General features: G+C 43.8%; 1 protein-coding gene across 1 annotated transcript in view; it reads left to right on the top strand.

Annotated features, from left to right (window-relative positions):
- Nucleotides 1-11199, top strand: part of jak2a (Janus kinase 2a) — a 46277-nt gene that overhangs the window by 28402 nt on the left and 6676 nt on the right. Inside the window, exons 7-18 of the mRNA XM_061734282.1 lie at nt 112-231; nt 1053-1210; nt 1319-1430; nt 1976-2162; nt 4259-4380; nt 5330-5464; nt 5574-5661; nt 6150-6277; nt 6473-6611; nt 6798-6949; nt 7715-7865; nt 8010-8143. Coding sequence (XP_061590266.1) covers nt 112-231; nt 1053-1210; nt 1319-1430; nt 1976-2162; nt 4259-4380; nt 5330-5464; nt 5574-5661; nt 6150-6277; nt 6473-6611; nt 6798-6949; nt 7715-7865; nt 8010-8143 — 1626 coding nt within the window. The remainder of the gene's footprint in view (nt 1-111; nt 232-1052; nt 1211-1318; nt 1431-1975; nt 2163-4258; nt 4381-5329; nt 5465-5573; nt 5662-6149; nt 6278-6472; nt 6612-6797; nt 6950-7714; nt 7866-8009; nt 8144-11199) is intronic.

The following is an 11199-nucleotide window of genomic DNA, read 5'->3' as shown; positions in this document are numbered from 1 at the left end:
TCACGTGGACTGGAATTGAGAACCCCTGGTTTCTGTTAACATGTTTTTTTTTTTTTCAATTAATGTAAGTGGGAGTGTGATTGATTTAGGTTGTATTTGTTTTGTCTTCAGGAGCTACAGACATACTGTGATTTTCCAGAGGTGATTGACATCAGCATCAAACAGGGCAACAAGGAGGGTTCTGCAGAGTGTCGGATAGTTTCCCTCACCAGACAGGACAACAATATCCTGGTAAAGTACATGCATCGTCTTTTTTATTGTTTTTTTTTTAAATATTTTTTACAACTACTACTCCTAAAAATAACAGGAATATTAAGTTGGTTATATGGCTATAACATAAATTCTGGAGAAAATGTGTGTTGATTTTATTCCTCTTTGATATAACTATAACTCGTTTGTGGGCCAAGTTGACTGTTAGAGATGTGTAAGTTGTACACAGCCTGTCGGTATCTAAATGTGGGTACTAATGATGCCATGTATCCTTTTTATGTGCTTTTAGTGAAGTTTGGTTTATTTTGGCTTGTTCGATGAATTTAAGGGCAACATGTGTCATTATTGTAAAAATGTTCTGTAAAAATTACTGGAACTTTGCATAGATAATAGTAGGCTTGAGAGATTTTGAAATGGCAATGTCCCCTCTGTCAATGCAAACCTAAACAAGGATTTGTCAGGAAACAAGAGCAAACATGTAGTTTAGGAGTCTGTCTGGGAATACATACAGAAAAATGGATGCATAAAATATAAAAAATATAAAAAATGCATTTTAAATGCATATAAAAATGCATTTAAAAAACTGCAGATGCATAGTATAAGTATATAAATAGTGTTAAATATTCATAGTATATATATTTGATGGTATATTATAGTATTTGCTTTTGAGTATTTATGTATAAAACAAACTTTTTTGCAGTTTTTATTGAACACTTGTAATACTAAATTGTATAAATAGCTGAATTTTTAAAAATGTTGCACTGATTTTAAGAATAAACTCAAATGAGGAAAGAGTGACTTTTGTATTTCTGTGCTCACCTCTCTTCATCTGTACTGCGTAGGAGCTGGAGTTTCATTCGCTGTCAGAGGCGCTGTCATTTGTGTCATTGGTTGATGGGTATTACCGACTAGTCGCAGATGCTCATCATTACCTGTGTAAAGAGGTGGCTTCACCAAGACTCTTGGAGTGCATTCAGAATTACTGCCACGGCCCTGTTTCGTGAGTGTGGCGCTCCTGCCAAATAAATACAGCTATTCACATGTGTTATTATAAATCAAGCACTACTGATCATTCTCACAAAGGCACATGCTCACTGTGTGATTACAGGATGGAGTTCACAATTAGCAAACTACGCCAGTCGGGTAACTACCAAGGCCTGTACATTCTTCGCTGCAGTCCCAGGGACTATGACAAATACTTCATGTCATTCGTTGTGGGGGTACGTTATGTTTATTATGGATATTCATCAACTCTGACATACTGTGTGACGATACTAACAGGCATGACCAATTAATCTGTATGCTAAGTGACATAATTACCATCATTTTTAAAACCATGACTACATACAAGCATGCAGACTAATAATGTATCTTGTTTATTCCACTCATCAGTTGTAGAGAAAGATAAACTGATTAATGCTGTAAACTGCTGCCTCACTGCATCAAAGCTGTTTGCTAATATCTGAAAGGGAAATGTCTTTGTTTACCAATCCAACAAAATGCAGACCTATGCAGACTTAAAATCTTGGTAACACGTTCATCCACTTGAGGGAGCCATAAGACCGCCTGATACTCAGGGTATTTAAGATGTGACAAGATTTGTCTGTCCTGCATATTTGACCTACAGTGACTCTGACCTCCCTTTGCGTAATGTTAAGACCAAATCCTCTGTCAGTCAATATTATATAAACACACAAAACACAAGTCAAGTATAATGATATGTATTTATTTATTTAATTATTTTTTGCTCCTTTTTGATTTTCAGTATGAAACCGTGGTGGAATATAAGCATTGTCAGATTCTTAAGACGGAATCAGGAGAATACATTCTGAATGGTGCCAAGAGAAGCTTTGGTTCACTCAGAGAGCTGATGCATTGCTATCAAAAGGAGGCACTCCGCACTGATGGCTACACATTTCAGCTGAGCAAGTGTTGCCCACCCAGCCCAAAAGGTCAGCATTAAAATGCCCAAAGTATGGTGCATGTGAAGGAAAAATTGAAAAAAAATAATTTTACAAAATCATTGCTAATGTTAGTTTTTCTACAAAGCCTCTGTCTTTTCAGCCTTTCTTTCATTCTCCATTGTATCAATCCTTATCTCACCTCTTAACAGCAATAGCAAAATTAATATCTAACATGGTGGCTCAAGCCAAGTATATGAGAAGTTTTTAAAGACAATCATTTAAAAAATGAAACTTTTAAAATGTTTTCGTGGAACACTGGACCAGCTCTACACCCTCCGCAGGGTGCTTAAGGGTTCATGGGATATTGCCCAACCAGTCTACATGGGTTTTGTGGATCTGGAGAAGGCATTTGCCATTCTGTGGGGGGTCAGTGAGTATGGAGTCCGGGGCCCTCTATTAAGGGCTGTCCGGTCTCTATATGATGGGAGCAGGAGTCTGTTCCCAGTGCATTTGTTCCCAGTGCATGTTGGACTCCGGCAGGGCTGCCCTTTGTCACCGGTCCTGTTCATAATTTTTATGGACAGGATTTCTAGGCGCAGCCAGGGGCCGGAGGGGATCCGGTTTGGGAACCTCAGGATTTCGTCTCTGCTTTTTGCGGATGACGTTGTCCTGTTGGCTTCATCGGACCGGGACCTTCAGCATGTGCTGGGGCGGTTTGAGGCCGAGTGCGACGCGGCAGGGATGAGAATCAGCACCTCCAAAACAGAGCCAATGGTTCTCCACCGGGAAAGGGTGGCATGCCTTCTCCGGGTGGGTGGAGAAGTCCTGCCTCAGGTGGAGGAGTTCAAGTATCTCGGGATCTTGTTCACGAGTGAGGGAACGATGGAGTGGGAGATTGACAGACGGATCGGTGCAGCGTCCGCAGTTATGCGGTCGATGTACCGGACCGTCGTGGTGAAGAAAGAGCTGAGTCGAAAGGCGAATCTCTCGATTTACCGGTCAATCTACGCACCTACCCACACCTATGGTCGTGAACTTTGGGTAGTGACCGAAAGGACGAGATCGTGGATACAAGTGGCCGAGATGAGTTTCCTCTGCAGGGTGGCTGGACGCTCCCTTAGAGATAGGGTGAGGAGTTCGGTCACCCGGGAGGAGCTCGGAGTCGAGCCGCTGCTCCTTCACATTGAGAGGAGTCAGCTGAGGTGGCTTGGGCATCTGTACCGGATGCCTCCAGGACGCCTCCCTAGGGAGGTGTTCCAGGCATGTCCCTCCGGGAGGAGACCCCGGGGCAGACCCAGGACACGCTGGAGAGACTATGTCTCTCGGCTGGCCTGGGAACGCCTCGGACTCCCCTCGGAAGAGCTGGAGGAAGTGTCTGGGGGGAGGGAAGTCTGGGCATCTCTGCTAAGACTGCTGCTCCCCAGTAACGGATAAGCGGTAGAAAATGGATGAATGGATGGATTTAAAAAAAAAAGTAAACTTCAGTAGCCCCCAACTGGCCAAGAGGGTCAACCTAACATGTCTTACATGTGATTTCTGACTGTGTCCCTGGCATTACATGTCACATTAAACTGCCCCCTTGTTCTAATCTGTCGTAATGGCAGCTTTGTATACATCGATATGCTGAGGGTATCATGGAGTTTTAGGTCAAGGAGCATGCTGTTTTGCACGAAACGTTACAAGCCAGGTTTGATAAGTTTTTGTTTTGGTGCTCCAGCTTTCTTTTCAGAAGCTCTTATAGATCTCATTTCCACTCAGACACAACTAGGTATCATATCAGCAAAGTTGAAACATGGTATAAAAACTATGAAAATCCTACAAATTGAAATTTAGCTGTATAAACTACAAAATTATCGTGCAACATACTCCAAAATGTATCTATGTATAATGAGTAGAAAAAGTAGCTCATTCTTTGGAATGAACCACTTCATGTATCCATTATATCTCTGTGAGGATGATCTCTCATAACTCACCAGAGTTTAAAAAAAAGCTATTTTCCTTTCCAATAAATTCTGTGTAAAATAGATAAATTAAAGTTATACATTACAAGATTGAATCCATGGTAATGTTATCATTCATTTATTTTAGTGTTTATGAAAATATGGCATTGATCCTAACCTCTGTCCATTCTTCATGTTCCCTAGACAAATCCAACCTGTTGGTGTGCAGAAATAATCAGGGGACAGACATCTCTACATCTCTGTCCCTACACAAACACATCAGCCAGATGGTTTTCCACAAGATCCGCAAGGAGGACCTTACCTTTGTAAGACAATGCTGAATGAGCTCCTGCTCCAGCTTTTAGCTGTTTAAACATAACTAGACTGTCTCTTTCCTTTCTGTGTTTTGGTAATGGTGAATTAAGTGCTGTTTATTAGGACATGTTTCTTTTTTAAAATGTTAATATTCTCTTAAAAGCCTTCTTGTCAGTAGTTTTGCAAATGTCTACACCCGGACTTAACTCTATACGTGTGACTGGCCAGTGGCTGTGTGATTTGTTAAAGAACACTGAGTGTATATCCAAATTAACAGTTTGCATGCAGACTATTTTTTTTATTTGACAAGGAAATGTTCATTTAAACCTCCCCTCGATCAAAGAAAAAGGATTTGTTCAGAAGGGAAAAGAAACAGTCCTTTCTACAGTTAACAAAAACACTTTGATCCAGTTAACGAAGATGCCATTTAGCTCAGCCTTAGAAGTCCTTCAGGACACATGTTTGGACACATGATTTCATTCCGTTTGCTGTGTGTGTTCATTTTACTGGCTCATTTCCATCTTGGTATGCTTTTTATAATTCAAGTATTTGACAGTTTGTGACACTGTCCCAGCCCTTTTTTCTTTTTTAAATGTAGTTTTACTTTCACTTAATGTCTGTTTTTTTTTTTTAAACTTCCTGTTTTAAACTCATTTTTCAAGAAGTTGGCAAAGCTCTTTGGGATGCCACGCCATCAGTCGCCATGTGATATGTTCTTTGTTGGGACTTGTTGGAGACTCCTTTATTTGGAGACCGAAAGTCTGGTGCTTAGTGTGATTTGTTGACTCATCTGATTCGGTGGGACTGTTCACAGCTGACGAAGGACCTCGCAATATTTGTGACCTAGTTGTGTAGAAGCCTGAAGATTTACAATCAAAGTTATACATTTAAGTTTTATTAAAACAAAAATATCACAATGTTGCCAAACTTTAACTACATAACAATAAAACTGTATTTCAGAATGAAAGTCTGGGCCAAGGAACATTTACTAAGATCTTCTGCGGGGTGAGGAAGGAGCAGGGGGACTATGGCGAGATACACCAGATGAACGTTGTCATCAAAATTCTGGACAAGGCTCATCGCAATTATTCAGAGGTTTGTCTGTTGAATCAGTGAATAAGTCTGTGAGAAAGTGGACATGGCAATATATCAATAACCTCAAGGCTCAGATTAAAATTCTTTTCTCTAATTTTCTTCCTCATAGTCATTCTTTGAGGCAGCCAGCATGATGAGCCAGCTCTCCCATAAGCACTTGCTCCTCAACTATGGCGTGTGTGTTTGTGGTGATGAAAGTAAGTATAAAGCTCAGACTCGTTCTACTGAGCAGCAATGGTTAAAAGGGAGGGGACTGTTGTTATACTCAGCAGTAGCAGTGAAAAAAAAAAAAAAAAGTTTACAATTTGTGTATGTAACAGAAGGGAAAAAAGGGGGAACCCTCCTGCTAAAGGCCAGCCAGGTAGAGCAGTAAAGGGAGATTAGACACAGACACAATGGCTAGCAGACACTGAAGTGGTCAGAGGGCGGGACTGCAGGTCAGGATGTCAGTAGGTATCCAACAGAGACGTCTATACAGACAGGTGGAAGCAAGCAGTGAGAGAGAATGGGTTAGGAAAATGTTCTCTTGTGTGTAAATGCCACATCTCTGGAACCTATACAGGTCATCAGTATACATGTATATCATTTCAAGAGTTTTAATTAGAAGATTTCCTACATAGGTTGGTAGTGAAGAAGTTATGCATACATTCAAAATAATATCCCAGCCTTCCTCTCTCTCTGTCAGACATGATGGTGCAGGAATATGGTAAATTTGGGTCTCTGGATATCTACCTGAAAAAGAAGAAATCTTCAGTTAACATCACCTGGAAGCTGGAAGTGGCCAAGCAGCTCGCCTGGGCTATGCATTACCTGGTAAAACCTCCAGCCAGCTCTGCACAGATGTTAAGATTACACATTAAACGCATTTTCAGATACTGATTTTCAATATTAAATGCATTATTCCTACGATATGAATAAAATTAGTTCAGCTTTTAAGTGAGACTGCATCCTTGGTTTGGAATATGTAGACCGTGGAATTTATGTTTTTTCCATCATATTTTTATACAGGAAGATAAAAACCTTGTTCATGGAAATGTTTGTGCCAAGAATGTTCTTCTGATCAGAGAGGAGGATCGGAAAATGGGCAGTCTTCCCTTCATCAAGCTCAGTGACCCCGGTATCAGCATCGCCGTGCTGCCCAGGGAAGGTGAGAAACGGGTCCTGAGGGCTCCTGTGTCCAAACTGTTTGTTTACATCTGGGAATAAAACTCGTTTGTCTTGTAAATGCACTACTCACATGATGTGGTAATCTTTTCTTTCAATTTCTTTTTTCCATTTCCATTTCTTTTTGGCTCTGTAACTCCTTCTGTCTGTTTACACATTTGTTCTGTAGTTCTGGTGGAGCGTATCCCGTGGGTGCCCCCTGAGTGCATTGAAATCCCACAAAATATGAGTTTAGCCACAGACAAGTGGGGTTTTGGGACCACCCTTTGGGAAATCTGCAGTGGAGGAGACAAACCGCTCAGCACATTGGATTGCTCAAAGGTCACCCAAAACGCGAAAGCGTATGATGATATTGAATGAGTGTTTGATGAATGACAATGATTATAAGTAAAGTAATAGTTCGTCAGTGCAAAAACTGATTTGGCTTAACTGAATAAAGGATGTCTTCCAAAGATTAAAAAAAAAACACACAAAAAAACAGGTGGAGGTGTCAACTACGTGTCAGTTTTTTTATAAATTAAAAAAAAGTGTGTTACGTATTCATTTGTGAGATTTAATTTAGTTCAGCAAATTAGCTGCTTCCTGCTAATACTAATCAATTGGATTAAATTCACTTCACTTTATTTATATAGCCCTAATTTAAAAGGAAATTTAAGTAGCACCTTCTGCAAGATAATCAACTTGGGTGGGAATTAAATTTAGGTAAATAAACATGAGACAGTTTGAGAAGATAATAATGGAATCGATTTTTTTTTTTTAAACAAACTAAAATTAAACATAATTTGAATGATTTAAAACAAAAGCAGAAGCTTTTTTGTATTGTATTGTATTGTAAATAGTTCAGTAAATGATGCAATAACAGATATTTGAGGTTGTTATCAAATTTCTTCTCTAACTCACAAAACATCCCTATTCATTTAAAAAAAAATGTTTTGAAATGGTGCATTTCTGTTGTAAAATCCAAAGTACAAGAAATTATTTATCATAGAATGAGGAATCTGATTACTACAAACAACATATCTTTTATGTCCAATGCAGGAAACATGTGAGGTGTTTATTTTTATTTAAATGTTTTCATATGTGCAGAAGTACCTGTTTTATGAGGACAGACACCAGCTGCCGGCTCCCAAATGGACAGAGCTAGCCAATTTGATAAACAGCTGCATGGACTATGAGCCTTCACACCGACCCTCGTTCAGAGCCGTCATCAGGGATCTCAACAGTCTCTTCACTCCAGGTGTGAACACTAAGGAATCCATGCTGCCGTTTTGTCAGGCTTATTTGTTACATCTGTGTGTATTATGCAGATGTATTATGCACCTAGCCACATACATTTGCTTCATTTACAGTTTTCTTAAAATTGTATCTATTGCGATTGCAGATTATGAGCTGCTGGTGGAGAGCGACATGGTGCCAAGCAGGACACGAGGCTTTGGCTTCCCGTGGGCGTCTGAGAACCAGGAGCCGGCCCAGTTTGAGGAAAGGCACCTCATCTTCCTCAAGCAGCTCGGCAAAGTAAGACACCCACACTTTATTTATAAGGGTTAAATAAATTTTCGATTATGTGTCTCATTTTTATCACCACCTGGTGGTGAGTTGGATGCGCTGGCGGAGGAGAAAGACCGGGCTGACCCAAACGGATTGTGAGCGTCTGGCTGAGCCCTCTGTCAGGGACATCTTCAACTCTCACCTCCGAGAGAACTTCTCTCAGATCCCGGGGGAGGCGGGGGACATTGAGTCCGAGTGGACCAGGTTCTCTGCCTCCATTGTCGACGCGGCGGCTCGAAGCTGTGGTCGTGAGGTCTCTGGTGCCTGTCGTGGCGGCAATCCTAGATCCCGGTGGTGGACAGACTGAAGAAGGAGTCCTACCGGGCTATGTTGGCCGGTGGGACTCCTGACGCAGTAGATGGGTACCGGTAGGCCAAGCGAGCCGCGGCTCGGGCAGTCTTGGAGGCAAAAACTCGGGTCTGGGAGGAGTTCGGGGAGGCCAAGGAGGAAGACTTTCGGTCGGCCTCGAGGAAATTCTGGCGGACCGTTCGGCGCCTCAGAAGGGGGAAGCAGTACTCTGCCGGCACCGTTTACGGTGTGGGTGGGGAGCTGTTGACCTCGACTGGGGACATTGTCGGACGGTGGAAGGAATACTTTGAGGATCTCCTCAACCCGACTGACATGCCTTCCACTGAGGAAGCAGAGAGTGTGGACACGGGGATGTGCTCATCCATCACCCAAGCCGAGGTCACTGAGGTAGTTCGTAAGCTCCTCGGTGGCACCGGGGGTGGATGAGATTCGTCCTGAGTACCTCAAGTCTCTGGATGTCGTAGGGCTGTCTTGGTTGACACGCCTCTGCGACATCGCATGGAGGAAGGGGACAGTACCGCTGGAGTGGCAAACCGGGGTGGTGGTCCCTCTGTTTAAAAAGGGGGACCGGAGAGTGTGTTCCAACTACAGGGGGATCACACTTCTCAGCCTCCCCGGGAAAGTCTACGCCAGGGTACTGGAGAGGGGAATACGGCCGATGATTGAACCTCGGATTCAGGAGAAACAATGCGGTTTTCGTCCCGGTCGCGGAACACTGGACCAGCTCTACACCCTCCGAAGGGTGCTCGAGGGTTCATGGGAATTCGCCTAACCAGTCTACATGTGTTTTGTGGATCTGGAGAAGGCATTTGACCGTGTTCCTCATGCCATTCTGTGGGGGGTCAGTGAGTATGGAGTCCGGGGCCCTCTATTAAGGGCTGTCCGGCCTCTGTATGATCGAAGCAGGAGTCTGGTTCGCATTGCTGGCAGTAAAGCCTGAATTAAGGTTCTGCGTCAACCCAACGCAGAGCACACGCCGTCGTGAACCCTTCGGACTTCTCTGTCACTCCATTTTGTCGCGGTGCAGTACCCCCCGCAACCGCTAGTTAGCGATCTTTTTTTGAATGGTTTATCCGACTTTTTCCGGTCACAGTGAATCAAAGAGATAAGGACAACTATTGGGCAAAAAACCAAAACAAAAAAAAATCACACGTAAACGAAGAAAAGAGCGCTGAAAGTTCACGACTGCTTCAAACCGGAAACTGGAAAAGCGTTGCTTCCAAGCGAACCAATCACAGCCCTCTTGGTCTGCGTCTCCTCGACGCGTAGTTACAATTTTCGGGAGGTGCACGTCAGTGACTGCGTCGACGCAGACCACACGCCGTAGGCACGGCGTCGTTTTGATGCAGAACCATAACTCAAGCTTACGTCAGATTTGTTCCCGGTGCATGTTGGACTCCGGCAGGGCTGCCCTTTGTCACCGGTCCTGTTCATAATTTTTATGGACAGGATTTCTTGGCGCAGCCAGGGGCCGGAGGGGATCCGGCTTTTTGCAGATGACGTTGTCCTGTTGGCTTCATCGGACCGGGACCTCCAGCATGTGCTGGGGCGGTTTGAGGCCGAGTACGACGCAGCAGGGATGAGAATCAGCACCTCCGAAACCGAGGCCATGGTTCTCCACCGGGAAAGGGTGGCGTGCCTTCTCCGGGTGGGTGGAGAAGTCCTGCCTCAGGTGGAGGAGTTCAAGTATCTCGGGGTCTTGTTCACGAGTGAGGGAACGATGGAGCGTGAGATTGACAGACAGATCGGTGCAGCGTCCGCAGTTATGCGGTCGATGTACCGGACCGTGGTGGTGAAGAAGGAGCTGAGTCGAAAGGCGAAGCTCTCGATTTACCGGTCAATCTACGCCTCTACCCTCACCTATGGTCATGAACTTTGGGTAGTGACCGAAAGGACAAGATTGCAGATACAAGCGGCCGAGATGAGTTTCCTCCACAGGGTGGCTGGACGCTCCCTTAGAGATAGGGTGAGGAGTTCGGTCACCTGGGAGGAGCTCGGAGTCGAGCCGCTGCTCCTCCACATTGAGAGGAGTCAGCTGAGGTGGCTTGGGCATCTGTACCGGATCCTCCTGGACGCCTCCCTAGGGAGGTGTTCCAGGCATGTCCCTCCGGGAGGAGACCCCGGGAAAGACCCAGGACACGCTGGAGAGACTATGTCTCTCGGCTGTCCTGGGAACGCCTCGGACTCCCCCCGGAAGAGCTGGAGGAAGTGTCTGGGGTGAAGGAAGTCTGGGCATCTCTGCTGAGACTGCTGCCCCCGCGACCCGGGAACGGATAAGTGGCGGACGATGGATGGATGGATGGATGGATGGATGGATGGATGGATGGATGGATGGATGGATGGATGGATGGATGGATGGATGGATGGGTCTCCTTTTTAATCTCTTAAACTATTTAGACAGACTATTTTTAATAAGTTACTACCCTGACCGTTCCCCTCTTTTTTGGGGGGTGTGTGGGAGGGTGAATATTGTAAAATTGGTTAAGATCACCTCAAACTTTATCTTCTGTTCTTGTGTTAGCTTGGGTTAATAAGGTGAGTAGTTGATTTTAAATATGTATGTAGAATAATTGAGATATAGAGGGGAAAATCTCTGATTAAACATTAATTTCTGTTGTTATCAGGAATGATTTCATGATATTTTCTGGACAATCTGAAGTACAGACAACAATAACGGATATGAAAAATATATTTGTAAAACCCTCTTCTCATGA

This window comes from Cololabis saira, chromosome 11, assembly GCF_033807715.1.
Source record: "Cololabis saira isolate AMF1-May2022 chromosome 11, fColSai1.1, whole genome shotgun sequence".
Classification (NCBI taxonomy): domain Eukaryota; kingdom Metazoa; phylum Chordata; class Actinopteri; order Beloniformes; family Belonidae; genus Cololabis; species Cololabis saira.
The sequence above is the reverse complement of the archived record's forward strand: the minus strand, read 5'-3'. Positions and strand labels throughout refer to the sequence as shown.